Here is a 20416-nt window from a genome sequence, read left to right as displayed (position 1 = left end):
ATCTCAAGAGCGTAAAATCCTGAACATTGCTTGTCTGTTAATCATATCCATTCCAACATATAACATTTTTTTAAGTGCAGCTCATTCGCTTCAGTTAGATCCTTTTGATCACAATTAAATTCTAATTATATTTGTTTTTGCTGCAAAGCTTTAATTACAATATTTCTTTGTTGTTCATTTCTTATTGTTATGTTGTGTTAAATTACTGTAATACCTCTCCAGTCTTGAGGAACTTTGACTTCATAACTACAAATACTTGAAACTTGGGAAACACGCTTAGAGACTCCGTTACTAAATCTAATATTTCAGGTTTTGTGGTCTCAGAAGTATGTTGGATCAACCACCAACCTCTAATATGCTTATGACAGTTAAACTTATATTCCTTAATTCCATCCTCTGCCTGCTTTCCACTGCCATTATGAGAAAGATTCTTGCCCTTTCATTCTCCAAGTATTCACTTTAAATTACCGAAATATCAGTGAAAAGAGTCTGACCCCCAATCCCCCACATCACTTTACAACAGCCACAGTAATGGACAGCTGTTAGAGCGGGAGAAAACCCAGTTTAGAAAAACACTTACATTCCCGGCATGCCGGAAATGCTAACTTTCACATTGGTTGTGCTCTCAACCAAACTTTCAAACCATCCAATGGCTGGTGTCATAACTGATCACATGTGCAGCATTATGGCAGTTGAAGAATTATTAGAGGCCAAGATGGCAGCTTCCTTGACTGAAAATGATAGGAGGGTTTACTTCCACTTTAAGTTATTCTCACTGCTGGAGTTCCCTGAAAGAGATAATAAGTAATTGGGTGAGTAAATATGTGAATGCCTATCAACAACTTAAATCTGTAATGCTACCTCCCAGCAGCCCTTAAGGATTGTAATACCTAGGGGGTGTTGCAGCTTCTGTATTAGGTGATCATTGTGATTGGACCCCACAGCTATCACATAATCAGGAGCCAGTCTCCCAAACAGAATCTGTGACTGAGAGCTGTTAGTAACAGCTTGATATGTGTGCTGGGAGCGTGCAGTAAGTGCACTCTCAGCACACAACCTCAGGCCACTGCAGATGTAGATGTGCAGTGGCTGGGCACTAAAACCCACTTTCCATGTTGGCACATATATGCATTACGTGGTCAGAGAGAGGTTAAATAACTAGTACTGAGAGTCATTACTACATGTATTCAAACACTTCATTTTACATATATATGATCAAATCTTTGTAAACACGCAGCAGGCGGTATCACTGCTTTGAGACCATATACAGCTTTTGGTGTGACATGTGATCTGTTCTATGTTGTAACGTGCCAGCTGCTTGTAATTTGTTATTTTAAGTGTGCAGATGTGTGAAAATGTCAATGGCTCTGTTCAGTGCATTGTTGTGGCAGTATAAGTAGACTTTGTAAAACCATTTTGTGCAGACATAAATTTGCAATGGTCTGTGCAGTATAGGAAACCAACCATCTACTGTATTAAAACAGCCATACCAGCAACATCACATAACTACTTAACATTATGAGTCATTCTGCTAATTCATTTCTCTCTGTTTTACCTTTCCTTGTAGACTGTGAACTGGCTAGACCTGGTCCACCAGCAACTATAGTTGCTATTGATGAAGAAAGTGCAAATGGTAAGAACATTTCTATTTTGTTTAGAGACATTGCTAACACATCCTTCAGACATTATGTTGAATTATTTTAAATCAAAAGTACTGAATTTTATAGAATAGGCTAGTGGAATATTGGTGCAGGACTACAACATGGGTATGCATAAAACATATCTTTATAAACTTTCTAAAGTAGGTTACCTGTGCTTTCTGTGTGCTTAAAACCAGGAAAAAATACTGAAAAATTAAAGCTTTGTTAACCACTATGCGGCTAAAACAGAGTTAACAGAAACTTTACAAATCTGCATGAATACATTATAAACTGTACTTTTGTCTTTAAACATAATACATGTCTATGCTCTAGTCAAGAACTGTGCCTAGAAAGAGCTTTAGGTTTGATTAATTATATAATTAAAGTCTGCTGCAGACAAGATTAAGAATATCCTCAATATTCCCTTTCCCAGTCATCACTTGATTTGTGAGGGACAAATCTGCATGCAAACTACCAGAATAAATAAAGGCAGATTATTACACAATTATATCTGAACAAAAATAATGTCAGCCTTCTGATAATAAAGACTCTAAGGTATTGTCGGGGGAGCACTGAGATCTCTGAGAAGTAGTAAATAATCATAAGTATTGCACATGCATATTACTTAAAGAGACACTATTTATTGCCTTGTTAGTGCAGACACTACAGAGCAGCATGTCAGTGTCTCTGCCAAAGGACTTCCTCCAACCTACTTCAGCCACTCCTTCCTCCATTGTAGCCAGTGACATTACTCATTGTTTCCAGGTGTGGAGTAGCATGTAACCTACTCACCTGTGATAGCCAATAGCTAGACCTCAGCACTGTCACATTGAAAATTGAGTATTGTCACCTCTCCCATGTCACTGACACCCCTGCAAAGCCCTTTGACAACATGACAAATGTGACATTGTCTCTTTAACATGAAATATATCTGAACTTAGGTCTGCTTAAAGAATAATGTTTTTCTCTCGTCAATGCAAAGATATGTGGTAAATGTAGATTTATATATTTTTTACTAAGTGAACTTCCTTTTAGAATTTGATAGTTGTTTTTTAGTGTATGGGCTAAGAGCAAACTATGATCTGCTATAGTTATCCTTTAGTGTCTTTAACCACTTACAGACCGGACCATTTTGCTGGTCAAAGACCAGACCACTTTTTGCGATTCGGCACTGCGTCGCTTTAACTGACAATTGCGCGGCCGTGCGACTTGGCTCCCAAACAAAATTGACGTCCTTTTTTTCCCACAAATAGAGCTTTCTTTTGGTGGTATTTGATCACCCCTGTGAATTTTATTTTTTGCGCTATAAACAAAAATAGAGCGACAATTTTGAAAAAAACACATTATTTTTTACTTTTTGTTATAATAAATATCCCCCAAAAATATATAAAAAAAACATTTTTTTCCCTCAGTTTAGGCCAATATGTATTCTTCTACATATTTTTGGTAAAAAAAATCGCAATAAGCGATTATTGATTGGTTTGCGCAAAAGTTATAGCGTTTACAAAATAGGGATAGTTTTATAGCATTTTTATTAATAATTTTTTATTATTTTTTTTTTACTAGTAATGGCGGCGATCAGCGATTTTTATTGTGACTGCGACATTGTGGGGGACCCATCGGACATTTTTGACACATTTTTGGGACCATTGTCATTTATACAGTAATCACTGCTATATAAATGCAGTGATTCCTGTGTAAATGACACTGGCAATGAAGGGGTTAACCAGTGGGTGGCAGTGTAGGGGTTAAGTGTTCCTAGGGGTGTGTTACTAACTGTGGGGGGGTTGGGCTTTCATTTAGTGAACACTGATCTCTGCTCCAATCACATGGAGCAGAGATCAGCATCACTAGTTGCTAGGCAGAATGGAGAAATGCTGTTTACACGGCATTTCCTCCATTCAGCCGTCCCGTGAGACGATCGCCGGGATGCCCGCGGCCGGACTCACGGGGGCCCCGACCAGCACGGGAGCGCGCCACCGGCGGCGCGCTCCCGATGGCAGGGCGGCATTGAATATTGGACGTACCTGTACGCCAATATGCCTGCCCGTGCCATTCTGTCGACGTACATCGTTGTGCGCTGGTCGGGAACTGGTTAAAGGGGAGCTACACCGAAAAGGGGAAGTTACACTTTAAGGACTTGTCCCCCGCTCCTCTTGAACAGTTGGCACTTTTGAGAAGCGGGTGGAGAGCAGATTTTGACAGGTAGCTGTTTTCCACTTTTGCTCTGTGCTAGGAAACTAAAGTTCCCATACCTCCCTCCCCCCTGCAGTCTCTTGGGACACTGATAGGTCCCAGAAGACTGCATCCACCACTCGCGATTCGCTGCACATGTGTAGTGGGCATGCGGCTGTGAAGCCACAAGCTGTCACACCCGGGAGCTCATAGTGAAGACAGCGGGTGAGACCGACTGGGGTGAGCACACTGCTGGATCGCAGGTGAGTGGCTGTTTTTTTTAAAAGTCAGCAGCTACAGTTTTTGTAGCTGCTGACTTGTATTTTTTTTTTTACAGGTGGCTGGAACTCTGCTTTAAGGAAACTGTTGGATATTCAGATGGATAAACTCAGCAACATAGAATCTGACAGATAATAACCAGAATACTACAAACTCCACAGTGATAATGTCCAACTATTCTTTCAGCTGCTAATTACCATTTGCATTACTGTGGTTGTTTGCATTTTATAAGGAACTTTGGTCTTGTGTAGAAGTACTGGAAGAAAGAAAAGGTGGAATTGTCAGAGTATCAGTAACTTAAACAGTAATTTATGAGAACGATTTATGTATTTTTTAAAACTCCACTTTAAGTTTCTCCAGTTGTTGTACATATTAGATTTGTCATTCTTCTGTACTTAGTTGAGTTGCTGTCTGAAAGATAAAAATGTGAATTGATGGCAAAATAATAGATAAACACATAATAGCACACTATGTAGATTCAGAAATGCAGCATAACTTCTATCATTTAAAACAATACACATATAATAAATTGACACTTTGTTTCCTAAATATCCCTCTGTTTTGACATATTGGAGTTTAAATGTTTGAGTTGCTATTTGTTATGTCTCATAAAGCACTATGATTTGTATCTTGATCTAGCATTTATGTAAAATTCAGCATTTATACGGGCTTATTTTTCTGTTTAATGAACTTCTCATCTTTGAAACCCTTGGAGTTTTTACTATATAAATGCCATAAAATTAGGCACTGTTTTGCCCCTCAGCTATGCAAGTTTGATTTCCTGTATAATTCGGTCAGACTGGAGTTTGAGAGTAAATTGACCATAACCTTAAAAAATACTGTTAGATTTATTATTTGTATTGCAAAGTATGTTCATTTATATTTTAACACCATCGTGTTTTAAAAAGTTATACTTAAGTGTTCTATTGTCTCTTTTATCATCTTTCAATTTTTTTTATTTTTTTTCTCTTGCCTTTATTTTCACCGGATGAGTCTGCCAATGGTATTTTTCAGCTTCCATTAACAGACTAAGTTGACCAGCAAAAGTGTCAAAGGGTTGAAACAAACAATTTAAATTGGAACAAAAGGCATTCAGTTCCTCTCTATTGGTCAGAAGTCTGCAAGGGACTCCTTGCGAATGTTGGTGTCTTCTTCTCATCTTCTCTTCTCCTCTGTCACCTTAATTGGTCAGCGTTGGATGACATAACCCCTGTGCATGCTTTGGACCATGCTTCATGCAGGTAGGTTTATTTTATTGCAGAAAATACATTGCATGTCTCTTCTGTGATAAATAGCCTAGCTGCTCTAAAGTTTTTTAATGTTGCTTTTAGTCCTGCTTTAACACTGACAAGAGTTGTTTATAACGGTCAGCTTTTATTCAGCTGGGGTTTGGCTCTAATGTATTAGTCTAAATCCTCTAGTGCACCTAAAACTTCTCTCTCCTCAGATTGATAATGCTGCAGTCCTGGGGTATCTCCACTGCTCCTTCATCCAGTGGGGAGACACCCTGAGATAGGTAGTGTGTTATTGGCAAGCTCCCCAGGTGAAAATAAAGGAAAAAAGCCTGGAAAAAAAAGAATGCAGCCAATACATTTAAAGATTGGTAAACTACAACATATTATATTTTTGTTTTTTGGTTTAATGCTGCTTAAATAATTCAGAGTACTTCAGAGTACTTGCTATATAATGTCCTGTAAGCAAGGAACATTGATTTAATGCCTACAATAGATTATTATTTTGACATAAGACCCTGCGACCTTTACGTTGGCAAATCTAACTATTTACAGTACACATCTGTAGATGGCAGCTGTGGTAATGACATTGTGATGTGGCCATATATGCATACATCCACATAAAATATTATATAGATTTCTACAAGCATTGAAAACATTGCAATTTGTGTGCATTATATTGCAGAAACGGGTTACCAGCAACCAAAGAGTACATCTGGACATTCTGTAGAGGCACATTCAAATATATCTTTCTATTATGAGCAAAGTGTTGGAGATGACTACAGATCATGAACAAAGCTAATCTGATTTTTAAAAATATGCTTGGACAATTCAACAAAAATTTGAGTAGCCGTAAAGAGGAAGTAAACCCTGATGGGTTTACTTCCTCTTTGTCTCCCTGCAAAGGCAAAGCATAATGGACTACAATGCATCGCATCGTAGCCCATTATGTGTCACTTATCTGACAAAGGAGTCAGAGATGTCACCGCTGTCCCCTGTAGTCCAGAGCGTCCATCTTCCTTCTGGGTGTCCCTGCTCCGGCCACTCACAGCGCCGGAGCAGCAATGACGTCACTCCCACGCATGCACATGGGAGCTGCCACTAACGGCATATCGTCGTTAGCAGCGGCATGCCGCTAACGGGGATAGCGCACCTGCGCGCCGCTGTCTACGGCACATGTGCCGTAGACAGCTGTGACTGTCTTTTAGTAAATATCTCCTAAACCATGTAGGTTTAGGAGATATTCCATGGACCTACAGGTAAGCCTTAATCTAGCCTTACCTGTAGGTCAAAGGGGTTTGTAAAGGTTTACAACCACTTTAAATGCCTCCAAATGGTTACCCAATTGTGTCATGTTGTGCTGTGTACACAGTACATTTTGCTGAAATTGCAGAAATTAGTCAACAGGTATACAGTACAATGTCTATCCTAAATGTGATGTGTTAAATACCCCATAAAGTAACATAACAGCCTTTTTCTCTTTGTTATAGCCAGATGAATTAAAAAATTTTGTAGGAGAGGTAGCTATGCAACACAACACATGTACTTAAAGCGGAACTTCAGTCATTTTAATTAATTCAATTAAATCTTCTGCCATTGTAGTTTTAACTTTAGATAGTTTTTTTCTGCCAGTAAATACCTTATAGGGCCCATTTCCTGTTTCTTGTTTGCTAAAAAGCCTAGGCTTATGACATCATGCACAGCTCTCTCTTGCCAGGAAGGGAGGGAGGGTGAGTCATAAGAGGGCCAATAAGAGCTGCATGGCTGCAGAGCTGGACACAGTGCCTCTGTGTGTCTTTGTAAATCCAGGAAGTGAACAGGCAGCAACTTCAGCTGCCCACAGTTAAAATGGTTGCAGCCAGACTCAGTGGAGGGAGATTTCTGCAGCATATTTGGCAAGTACAGAATCGTGATATATATATAAGATAATATGCAAAGTGGTTTGGGAGAAGCTTCAGAATGGCAAGGTTTTTGTTATAAATTATGTGAGCAGACTGTAGTTCCTCTTCAAAGAAAATAATTCCTGTCTGTGGACATCCACCACTGCACTTCTGTGCTATGTTGTGACCTGCTATATGTGCTCTCTCCAGCTCCACCTAGTTCAGCCACCTCCGCAAGTACCTACAGTTGTGCTCATAAGTTTACATACCCAGGCAACATTTATGATTTCTTGGCTATTTTTTAGAGAATATGAATGATAACACAAAAACGTTTCTTTCACTCATGATTAGTGTTTGGCTGAAGCCATTTATTATCAGTCAACTGTGTTTATTCTTTTTACATCATAATCACAACAGAAACTACCCAAATGACCCTGATCAAAAGTTTAACTACCCCAGTTCTTACAGTGGTTGTAAACCTGTGATTGCTAATTTTATCTATAGGTAAGCCTTGAATAAGGCTTACCTATAGTAGTTTAAACATCCCATAAACGTGCACCATTTAGGAGATATTTACCTTGTAGTGCGCCAATGATGTCATCAGTCCATACACTGTGAATAAATAGCCCTCTGTGCCATTTCTTCATTTGCAAGGGCCATGACTGGTGGCTCCCACATGCATTGTCACAGTAGTGATGTCACAAAGCTCCAGCCAGTCACAAAACCGGAGTCCGTGGCCCCGGAAGGCAGAAGGGCGAAGATGGATGCGGCCACTAGCGGGACATTGCAGGCTTGTTTGCAGATATGTGTCACATAATGGGCTAGTATACGATGCATACTAGCCCATCATGCTTTCACTTTGCAGGGGAATAAAGAGGAAGTAAAACCCATCAGTGTTTACTTCCTCTTTAATACCATGTATTACCCCCTTTAGCATCAATGACAGCTTGAAGTCTTTTGTGGTATTTGTGTATGAGGCTCTTTATCTTCTCAGATGGTAAAGCTGTCCATTCCTCTTGGCAAAAAGCCTCCAATTCCTGTAAATTCTTGGACTGTCTTGCATGAACTGCATGTTTGAGATCTCCCCAGAGCGGCTTAATGATATTGAGGTCAGGAGATTGAGATGGCCACTCCAGAACCTTCTATTTATTCTGTTGTAGCCAAAGGCAGGTCGACTTGGCCTTGTGTTTTGGATCATTGTCATGTTGGAATGTCCAAGTACGTCCCATGTGCAGCTTCAAGGCTGATGAATGCAAATGTCCCTCCAGTATTTTTTTTATAACATACTGCATTCATCTTGCCAACAATTTGGCCCAAATTTCCTGTGCCTTTGTAGCTCACACATCCCCAAAACATCAGCGATCCACCTCCATAACTTTCATCATAGGCCTTGTTGACTCCTCTCATAATGTAGCATTTATGGTTGTGGCCAAAAAGCTCAATTTTGGTCTCATCACTCCAAATGACTTTCTGGCAGAAGGTTTGAGTCTCTGTACTTTTTGGTGTATTGTAAGCGGGATACTTTGTGGCATTTGCGTAGTAATGGCTTTCTTCTGGCGACTTGACCACGCAGCCCATCTTTCTTCAACTGCCTCCTTATTGTACATCTTGAAACAACCACACCACATGTTTTCAGAGAGTCCTGGTATTTCACCTGAAGCTATTTGTGGGCTTTTATTTGCATCCCAAAAAAAAAATCCTGGCAGTTGTGGTTGAAACCCTCATTTTCCACTTCTTGATTAGCTTTTGATCACTGCTGATTGGCATTTTCAATTCCTTGGATATCTTTTTATATCCCTTTCCTGTTTTATACAGATCAACTACCTTTTCCCGCAGATCCTTTGACAATTATTTTGCTTTCCCCATGACTCAGAATCAAGAAATGTCAGTGCAGCACTGGATGAAAGATGCAAGGGTCTGTCAGGAGTCAATAGACTCATTGACCTTGTATACACACACACTAATTACAAGCAAACAGATCACAGGTGAGGATGGTTACCTTTAATAGCCATTCAAATCTCTTTGTGTCTCATTGTGTACATGTTATCAAGCCCAAAACTTTTGACCAGGGTCATTTGTGTAGTTTCAGTTGCCACTATGATTTAAAAAGAGTAAATACAGTTGATTGATAATAAATGGCTTCAGCCAGACACTAACCATGAGTGAAAGAAATGTGTTTGTGTTATCATTCATATTCTCTGAAAAATTTAATTCTGCCGGGGTATGTAAACTTATGAGCACAACTGTATGTGCCACTTAATGTTCAATACCTCAGGAAAAATTTAGGGCTTGTTCTGGTACACTGAGATTCTTTCTATTACACATGCTTTGGAAAATTAAACAGGTTGGTGTAGGATATTAGTCCTTCCTTTTGTTAAGCAATAAAGGAAAAGGGTTGGCATTATTTTGGATGTCTTTGGTTTGGTTCTTCTTAGGTGTTGACCTGTTTATAATTGAAAAGTCACTGCTGGAAAGAGTGTTTCATTGTCGTAATATATCACATTTTGCAATAGGTAAAAACATTTTACTGCTCTATATCATAAGACCTACAGATGTCATAGTGCTGATTATATTTTAGATTTAGTGGATTCCTGTTGGCATCTAGTAAAATTGAATTTTCAAGGTTATGTAAACAAAGGTGTACTGGTTCTTCAGATATTTGGAAAAATAAATAATTAAAAAAAGTAAACAAGATCATAACTATTGTCCAACATTTGTTAGTCTTGCTGCCACTTACATTTCGCCAACATTAAGTGCTACAATTTTGTGCTTTAAATTACTTATTTTTAGCGAGATACAAATTTAATTGTATGAAAGGGAATTTGATATAAGTTTTCTTCATTTAGATGCTGCATCTGCATTTAAAGGTCCAGTTTCCCACCCCTACACACTAATTGGCTCAACTTTCTCCCTAGAGCCCCCCCAGCCCCCCCCCTACCCCCCTTCCCCCCTTCCCCCCTTCCCCCGTGTGTATTTCATAATTTATTTTTAAATACTTTCCAGAAGTCTTCAGGCTGGTCATGTGACATGAATGGTCCTCCTCTTCTCCGGTGGTAGGTGCTTCTTAATGATACAAAGTGCAATACTGACATAGTGAAGTCAGAACAGCTCTCTGCACCATTAAACTGTTATTGCGGTGCAATACGGAGACACGCACTCATGACACCCTGCATTCACAATATGTCTTAAAGTGTTATTAAAGTCAGATTTTTTTTAAAGAAAATAACAAGCAAGTTATACTTACCTGCTCTGTGCAATGGTATTGAGTGTCTCTGATCCTCCTCTTCTTGGGTCCCCGCTGGTGATCTTGGCTCCTCCTCTTCCTTTTATGACTACCATAGCCAGCCACTTGCTATGGAGAAAAACGCTCCATAGACTTACACAGGGGGACATAGGCCCACCCCCACATCCTCTTCACTGCATTTGATTGACAGCAGCAAGAGACAATGGCTCCTGCTGCTTCTCGAATGCTGTGTGAAGAGGAAGTAAGGAGAGAATAGATGCAGCCATGCACAGCGCTGATCTCTTCTCCCCTCTCTTACTCTTCACAGAGGGAAGGGAGGGCACAGGGAAATTGGGAAAAAAAATGTGCATTGTTTGTATTAAGGTAAAAAAAAAACATTTTTAGGTTTAGTAACACTATAACCACTTAAGCCCTGGACCATTTGGCTGGCAAAAGACCAAAGCATTTTTTGTGATTCGGCACTGCATCATTTTAACTGACAATTGCATGGTCGTGCGATGTGGCTCCCAAACAAAATGGACATCCTTTTTTCCGCACAAATAGAGCTTTCTTTTGGTGGTATTTGATAACCTCTGCAGTTTTTCTTTTTTGCGCTATAAACCAAAAAATAGCGGCAATTTTGAAAAAAATGCATTATTTTTTACTTTTTGCTATAATAAATATCCCCCAAAAATATATAATTTTTTTTTTTTTTTTTTACTCAGTTTAGGCTGATATGTATTCTACTACATGTTTTTGGTAAAATAAAATTGCAATAGGTGTTTATTGATTGGTTTGCGCAAAATACAAAATAGGGGATAGTTTTATGACATTTTTATTAATATTTTTTTTTTACTATTAATTACGGTCAGCAATTTTTATTGTGACTATGACATGATGGCGGACAGATCGGACACTTTTGGTGCTATTTTGGAACCATTCACATTTATACGGCAATCAGTGCAATTAAAAAAGCATTGATTACTGTGTAAATGTGACTGGTAGTGAAAGGGTTAACTACTAGAGGGCGCTGTTGGGGTTAAGTGTGTCCTAGGGATGTATTCTAACTTGGAGGGGGGTGGGGGGCTACGTTACTAACACTAATATATAAAACTGTAAAGTGACACCTTAACATTTTGTCTGGTCCCAAACCCTAACTTTCCCTATAAAATATAACCTTAACTGTGGAATGTGAACTAAGATTCCCAATCTAAATCCTTAACTCTAAGGCTAGGTTCACATTTGTGTATTGTAGGAAGGCATGCAAAATGACACACAATCCTGTAATGTACAAAAAGCAGGCATCCCTTTTGAAGATGCACAGTGGTGACATTAATTCCTAATAGCACCCCAATACACCTTGCTAACATGCATGCTGTCATGATTGCCAAAACGTAAGGAAACAAAGTACCATATATTTTGGTGTAGTGTGACCGATCTTCTTAGTACTGTACGCTGAAAAGGATGTGTGCAGATTAGTGTACAGTCTTGGCATGCCTTGGGAGCCATGTCTTCCTAGGCAAGCCAATCAAGAAGGCCAAATCCAGAGAAAAGATGGGCACTGACCCACACAAATATTGGTTTAATCAAATAACTGTACACTTATCCTTATTTTTTTTTTAAAGCATAGGAGTGCCAAATATATCCTGTTGTAGGATACTATATCCATGTGGAGCAGTCTTTACTGATGCAATGAACTGTTCTTCAGTGCAGTAATACTCTCATCCAAGGCTGCATGGTGACACTGCCCTGGGGTACAGATAGCATGGACTCAGAGGAAGTGGGTTGAATGATGCTGGCCATCAGTTCCTCTTTAAGTAAATTTGCCACTAAAACAAATTCACACAGGAATCAGTGGCACAGACAACCTGTGGCAGGAGATGTGAGTATCTAACTTTTGATCTTCAGGGAGAACTTCATTTTGAGTTTTATTTTTAGTAACACTTTAAAAGAAACCTATGGTGAGAGAAATAGTAGGGTTACATTGCTGACCTTTTTTGGAAATGCTAGTTGTCTTCCTGTCTCTAATATCAGTACTTTAAATCAGCGATCCAGAACATGTGTGCAACCAATACATTCTATACTCCTTATGTTCATACTTGTTCAGGGTCAGTAACTTAGAAATCATTAAAAGCAGTGGGTTAGCACGACAACTTGCATTTTAAAAGCACTTTTTAGAGCTATAAGTCTATAGATTTTCCCCAGTAGAGATGTTTATTAAGCGCATATTCTGTTTATTAATAAACATCCATTAGGGTATAATGATCACCACGTCTTTCACAACTTTGACATAACACGTAATGCAAAAATGAAAGGTCATTCATTTTGTACTTTTCACTTTTACATTATCAGTATTATTGGGAGCTACTGTAGAGGAAAGACTATCTAATGTGATTCCTTACAGGCTTCTTATCGTGGTAAAGTTATTGAGAAGTAATGAAATGTTCCATTATGCAGAAGAACTGCAAGGATTTGTGTTTGTATTTAAACAATGGCTTACCTGTTAAAATGGTTCTAAAAGCTGTAATTTTTTTTTTTACCTTAATGCATTCTCTGCCTTAAAGTAAAAAAAAACCTTCTGAGTGCAGACCCTCTTCTGAGTGCAGCCCCCTTTTGCCCCTGCATGCCAATTTGTATTTTATTTGTGGTCGTTTCCATGCAAGAACTATGCAGCCAGGTTAAAGTTCAACTGCATCAGCAAAAGCACATTGATAGTTGGGGTTAGCTTCTATATTTGCAGTTGTATGCAATTAAGGCATCAGTTGGTATAATAATAATAATAATAATAATAATAATAATAACAATAATAATAATAATAATAATAATAATAATAATAATAATAATAATAATAATAATAATAATTATGATTATTATTATTATTATTATTATTATTATTATTATCTATAACTAATATTATTTCTTAATTTGCTAGAAGAGTATACAAGTGTATCTTTTTTATTGTAAGCAAATGATGCAATTAGCTATGCTATACATTGGCTTAGGTCAATACTTTGCTTCTATCTTATATTAATAAATGTTCAGAAGAAAATAATTTATGACATACAACAGTTTTTCACTTTGAGCAAGCACTTCACGTGGAGTGGTAAAGATTGTTCTTAATGTGTTTTTTCAGTTACCTGAGCATCCCAATGTACCCTTTATTTTAGTTGTTATTTTAGTTGTTGAACAGTGTGGGGTATACATACTCATTACAGTTTTGGAGGCACAGTGAGTATTAAATAGCACATTCAGAGAGAGATCAGTGGGGAGCAACCAAATAAATAAAAATCACAGCTTGTCGACTACTAATAGGCATGAGGAAGCACCTTTTTCTTTTTATTGAACCGTATGCTAATCTTCAGAGTAATCTTGTCACTTAATTGGTATATCGATCTTTGCAACCTGCTGTCATACTTCTCTTTAAATTTAGCATATAAGAATAGGGTAGCACACATTATTTGAAATGCTATGCTTTTAACACTTATTCCTGTTATTTTTTCACATTGTTCATGCAAATGTTTTTTAGGATGTAACCATACAAACTTAAGTTCTGTCATGTTAATAATAATGTATGTTCAAGATACATTTATATGTATTAGATTTGTGCTTTAAAAAAAAATAACTACATTATTAATATTGTACAAAATAGAAAGCCTGTGCCTTCCTGAAAGGCCTATCGAATGTATTTGTGAAATCAAATTCCCATTTCCTAAGGTATTAAGTTTTCTTCACTCCCTATTATCAGTAATAATATACAATCACTACGATAAAGTTGGCCATTGACATAAAGTACTAGTTGTTGCATCATATATATATGCATAATCGTTTTAGACTCCACAACACTGGCCGTACTTGTACAGTATAAGTGCAAGCATGGCAAAATGCTTTAATGCCAAGCTGGTTCTTGTGCTGGGATTCTGTTCCAGCACCGTGACCACGACTCCACTGGTCCTGACAGTTCCCAGTCACTGTGTATATATATATATATATATATATATATATATATATATATATACACAATATATATTCTGGTTAGCAAATGAACACATCCCTAATAACGGCATAAGAATAGGCATACACGAATATACACACTGCCACTGGGATTTTTCAGGTGCTACAGTGAGAAATTGAATATACACATCAATTCTCAGGCCGCGTACACACGGGCGGATTGTCTGCCCAACTTAGTCCGCTGAACCGTGTTTCAGCGGACAATCCGCTCGTGTGTGGGCTTCAGCGGACTTTTTCAGCGGACAGTCTGACGGACTAAGTCTTTCGGAATTTCCGTAATTTTGTCCGTCCAAACTTGGTTTTGTCCGTCCAAACTTGGTTTCAGCGGACAGTCCGCTCGTGTGTAGGCAAGTTGGACGGACTAAGTATGGCGCATGCTCAGAAAGGATTTACACGGCCGAAGGTTGCATTGCAGTGTATTGGACGTCGTATTTCTAGTCCCGTCGTACGTGCTATACACGTCATCGTGCAAGCTTTCAGCGGACTGTCTGTTCATCGTGTGTGGTCAAGTCCGTTCATTCAAAAGTTGAACGGACTGTCTGTCGGATTGTCTGACGAACTTAGTTGGGCAGACAATCCGCCCGTGTGTACGCGGCCTCAGTATAATTTCTATTTTTGTTACATAAAAATCATAAAACCACATCACAAAACCAACTTCACACTCGTCCATATAGTTAAAAATAGTTTGTAGCATTAGCTACTTGCACATATAATACTCTCAGATGTTCCAAAAGCATGTTCCAGTCATGCTTTTTATATCTAAAGCCTATGAGCATTTGTCCTATGCGATAGTATGCGAGTTGTCTGATGGGGTAGGAGTTACTTGAAAAACAAACACATTTTACATTAATATCAATGCATAATTAACACTTACTGGTAGTATTCCTAAACAATTATATATTTCCACACATGTACAGTATGTTGAAACATATTTGACCCTCACCCAGAGTGGAGTAGGAGAATACCTAGAGGGAAACATCATGGACCAGCTAGTATTTATTCTCTCACAGAGAGGGCTAAAAAAAATTATTCTAAAGTGTAAGTATCAACATGAAGTATGCTTCAATATAGGAGGAATATAATCAAATGTCTAGATTTTAAATGGCCTGTTAAAGTTCCACTTATTACATCCTTACTTGTAATAGACTTGTCCAGAATCTGTCAAGTTGATGACACAATCAAAGGAATCTAAAGCAATTATGTAATACTGTATAATGAACATAAGAAACGTATGTGCTACTAATGACTACAATCATTGATATTAAATGATATTGTATCTCCGTATTACCTGTGTGTTTCCAGACTGATTGTCAACAGTGTTATGTTAATATGTCCCGATATAATGAAACAGTGGTATGGATTTTCAGTAATGGGAATACTAATCCTATAAACTGAAGTGTAGCAGTACCCCTCGACATGAAGCTCCCAAAGGGCTGGTAACATATAAATTACATAGTTACATACATAGCTAGTAAGGTTGAATAAAGACATCAGTCCATCCAGTTCAACCTGAGTGAGTGTCTACAATGGTCCCTATCCCTGTACATTGCACACTCACATCAGTCCCTACCCTCAAGGAGCCCACAATCCAAGGTCCCCATTCATATACTAGGGACAATTTTGGACAGAAGCCAATTAACAATTAACATACCAAATTATTGTATTACAGTATATCGATGCCAAAATCATTTAAGCTGCCCATAAACTGAGCAAATTTCTTTCCTGCAACCAGGACAGACATTATTCCTGATTTTCCCGATCAACACACACAGTGTTGACAAGGGAGTCCCCCTCGCCAAGCCAATGTACCCAAGGGAGGGCTAGGGGGGGAGGTGGAAGCTATTCCAGCCGGGAGAATACAGTGATTATTGTTGGTGGCTATACCAACTGCTAGTTATAATCACATTCAAATTTGGTCAGGCTGTTTGTTCCCAAGTTGATTGATCAATCAACTTGGTACCTTCGGCCTGCCCATACATGGTTTAAATTTCAGCCAGTTCAGCAGACCAATTTAAAGTGTCTATTGCTGGCCTAACATTTCTCAAAGCTTACTTAGACTATGCTAGAAGCTGACTGGGACCTCTCACAGAAGGAAATCAAGAGCAACAAATTAAATATAGACTATGTCATAATGCTAATCAAAAGTGTGGTCTTACCGCTTTCTATCAAAACGATGTCGTCATAGTAGCAGAACTACTAATTTTTATTAAAGATTTTGTAAGTACATTACAAAGAATAGTAAGCAAAACATTAAACATTAAGCCACAAGAAAACAGTAGCCCATCTTTGACATATTATGAACACAGTAAGAATTTTTATACTAGATGAACAGTGTTTATATTCCAGAAGCTTTAGTAAGGAGCAGCAGTACTCTACCTCACCTTCTCCAACACCCCAACTGGGAACTAACTGTGTCGGAGGGGGCCAGGCCGAGAAATTATTAATCACATGGCTTCATGGCAGTTGAGCTGTATAAATCAAGGTAAACAATATTGGCATGGTATCTAGGGGTGGGATGGCAGATGCCCTAATAGGGTGGGGGAATGGCTAATAGCCTTTTGTATTGGTAGTTGAGATTAACCTGAACTAGTACTTCAGAGGGGTTCGGAGTTAGAGTGCTTTTCCAGTGTCTGGGTATGACTAGTTTTGCGGTTACCAAGATGTGGATCATCACAATGCGGAATTGGTTGGGATAGTTGTTTATGCCCAGGTGGAGAAATGCCAGTGCTGGTTCTGGGGCCTTTAGGATCTCAGTGATGTCTGCTAGTATGCTAAAGATTTTTCTCCAATAACTGGAGCGATTTTTGCATTGCCAAAATATGTGTAGTATTGTTCCTGGGGTACCACACTCTCCAACACAATGTGGAGTGGGTGGGGAACATTTTGGCTAGTTGATAGGGGGTTCTGTACCATTTTGTTAATACCTTTTGGGTAATTTCCCAATGATTAATACAGTGTGTGGCTATGTAGTTGTAATGGAACACTGTGGTCCATTGTTCTGTGTTGTAGGCTTTGTTCAGGTCTTTTTCCCATGACAGAATAGTTGTAGATTTAATAAATCTTTGTTTGTGTCGAAGTGTGTTGTATATAAGAGATATGACCTTACACTTATTATTGGTGGATGTATAGAAGTGCCACACTGGGGTACTTAATTCGATCTGTGGGGGGGGGGTGATACTTGACTAGGAAAGAGGAAACCTGTCTGTATAAAAAAACAACTCGTGGGTGGGATAGTGTATTTGGCCCGTAAAGAGTTGAAGAATTGGAGAGTTCCCTGTTTGAAAAGGTTGACCCACTCTATACCATTTTCTTTCCATTTGTTAACAGAGCTGTAAGGGAGTAATACTTATAATGTTTGGATTGGGATTCTAATTGTGGTACTTGGGTTATCTTGACGTGAATGAGACAATCTCCATGCTAGGGGAAAAGTGTTGGGGGGAAGTGTGTTAAGGGGATTGGTTTCCACGTACCTGCTAATAGTAAGAGACTCATATGTGGAGTTTTAGTGACAGCAGCCTCTATACTCACCCAGAGGGGATCGAGGGTAGCGTTAAACCAGTGTTTGGCTTGTGCTAGTATGGATGCCCAGTAATAGTCCTTAATGTCGGGGAGACCCATTCCTCCCACCTTTCTGTGTTGTATAAAAATGTTGTGGGAGCAACGAGCTCTCTTTCCTTGCCAGAGAAATTGTTTGAGTGTTTTGTTCAGTTCACTGAAGTGGAACGTTTTGAGCGGTATTGGGAGTGTTTGAAATATGTACAATATTTTTGGGAGTATAAGCATTTTAAAAGATGCTATTTTCCCCACCCAGGATAGTTCAGTATTAGCCATACGGGTTAAGGTCTTCTGTATGTCTAGGAGTAAGGTTTTAATGTTTGTTTCTGCAAATTGTGATATTTTCGCCGTCAGAAGAATACCTAAGTAGGGAATATGTTTATTTGCCCAAGTGTATGGGAATGCTTGTTTTAGATATGACCGGGCATGGTGGTTTATGCCAAGGTCTAATACTAAGGATTTATTAAAGTTAACCTTGTAATGTGATAGTGTGCCAAATAGATTAAGGGTCTTGTGTGTAAATGGTAGTGAAACGGTAGGGTTAGTCAGGAGGAACACCATCTGCAAAAAGATTAATTACATGCATTTTTTGGTGGAGTTTGAAGCCTGCTATGTGGGGATGTGATCTAATGGCCTCTGCCAGGGGTTCCATAATTAAGTTGAATATAGAAGGCAAGAGCAGACAGCCCTGGTGGGTTCCATGCGATATTGTGAATTTTTTTGACAAAAGGCCTGAGGTAAGAATCTGCGCTGATGGGTTTGAATAAAGAGCGAGTATGGCCGATCATTATTCGCTCTGGAGCCCAAATTTTTGTAATACTGCCTTCATATAACCCTAATGTACTCTGTCAAAGCCTTCTCTGCATCTATAGAGAGAAGCATAGAAAGCATTTTCCGAGTCTCAGCGTGGTGGATAAAGTTTAATAAACCTCTAGTGGCATCGGAGGCCTGACGTTCTTTGGTAAAACCAGTCTGATCTGATCTCACCAATTCTGGTATAATGTCATATAGTCTGCTTGCTAGCATTTTGACATACAATTTGATATCTGCATTTAGTAGAGATATGGGGCGAAAATTGGCTGGTGTATCTGGGGATTTCCCTGGTTTGAATAAAGTGATCACAAAGGCTTTAAGCATCTCTGAGAGGAAAGTACCTGTTGATCTAGCCTCATTAAATAAAGGTAGTAGATTGGGAATCAATATTTGACTGAAAGTTTTATAATACCCATTTGATGGTCCATCTGGCCCTGGAACTTTATCTAGGGGGAGAGATTTTATGGCTTGTTCTAGCTCTGCTGAAGAAAAGGGGCGTTTAATGATTGACGTTGGTTTCGGATATCGAGGGCAGTTATAATTTAGCTAGAAAGCTATCTATATCCTCTTTCACTGGTTGTAACGTTTCGGGATCCTCTTTTAAATTGTAGAGTGTTGGGAGCATACGTAAGGGTAATAGGTAATTTGTTGATAGTACAAACCAAGATGATGAAACATCCCTCTGGATCGATGAATGAGTCTTCTTTGCTGTGATAGAGGAATTAATAATGTGAGGGAAGCTTGGGTGTGAGCATTTAGGGGTGGCAAACGTGTGAAAGTGTGTTTCTTGAACTGCCAAAATGTCTGCTTTGTGTTGGAGAGTCTCTTTCCATAGGAATCTTCACTTGGCAAGAGGATTGAGTCCTCTTGCGTTAATGAAGAGTAGTCTAAGGCTCATTTGGGTTATTCCAGGTGATGTGGAGGTTGATATAGGGATTCCTGTTGGATTTAATCCTGAGGAGTTGTTCTTCCTTGTGTAAAGTGCAGTCTCGTAAAATTTGTTAGTGTAGGGATTCCAGGGGAGGTTGTAGGAGGGATGTTGGGGTGGAAACGGCTCTGCTCTCGGTTACGTTAGTTACCAATGTTCTGTGCCAAAGATAGGGGCTAAAACGGTGTTCAACGTAACAAGCAGGAACAACTGTGTTCCTGGCGGTGAGCCAAGTAATCAACTTGAAGGTATCCATCTTTCCTTCTTAAAAAAATAACAAAGTAAAAAACAGAAGTAAGAAACAAGTCCAGTTGGACCAGGCAGCATAGCTGCCCAAAGCAAGGGGTCTAAGGTACGGTGGTCAGTACCATAAGCGTTCAGGGAATCCTAACGGAAACATTGGGCAGGAGACCAGGTTAAATATGTGTGCTTGGTAGTTGATAGTGGTAGTTGATCTCCTTTGATGTTTGATTTACCAGTCTTTTTGTATCGTGTCTGGGGGAGCTCCGTGCTGTGGGAGCCGGTCTGGGCCCGCGTTGGGTGGTATGATATGCCAATTTTCCAGAAGAAGGACCTTCCTCCAAAGAGTTAACCAGGTGGTTGGATCCCTTATAAGAGATATTGTGTTAAGCCGGATATTTCCCTTTGTATATTATCTTATGATTCCTCATGGCTTTTGT

At 39.0% G+C, this 20416-nt stretch overlaps 1 protein-coding gene across 1 annotated transcript in view; it reads left to right on the top strand.

The window, feature by feature from the left end:
- Positions 1-20416, top strand: part of PCDH15 (protocadherin related 15) — a 1670337-nt gene that overhangs the window by 373621 nt on the left and 1276300 nt on the right. Inside the window, exon 4 of the mRNA XM_077454160.1 lies at positions 1568-1633. Within this exon, the coding sequence (XP_077310286.1) occupies positions 1568-1633 (66 nt within the window). The remainder of the gene's footprint in view (positions 1-1567; positions 1634-20416) is intronic.

This window comes from Lithobates pipiens, unplaced genomic scaffold (genome assembly GCF_037356315.1).
Source record: "Lithobates pipiens isolate NorthernLeopardFrog02 unplaced genomic scaffold, aLitPip1_a1.2 Scaffold_25, whole genome shotgun sequence".
NCBI classification, from domain to species: Eukaryota; Metazoa; Chordata; class Amphibia; order Anura; family Ranidae; genus Lithobates; species Lithobates pipiens.
This window is presented reverse-complemented; position numbering and strand designations above follow the sequence as displayed.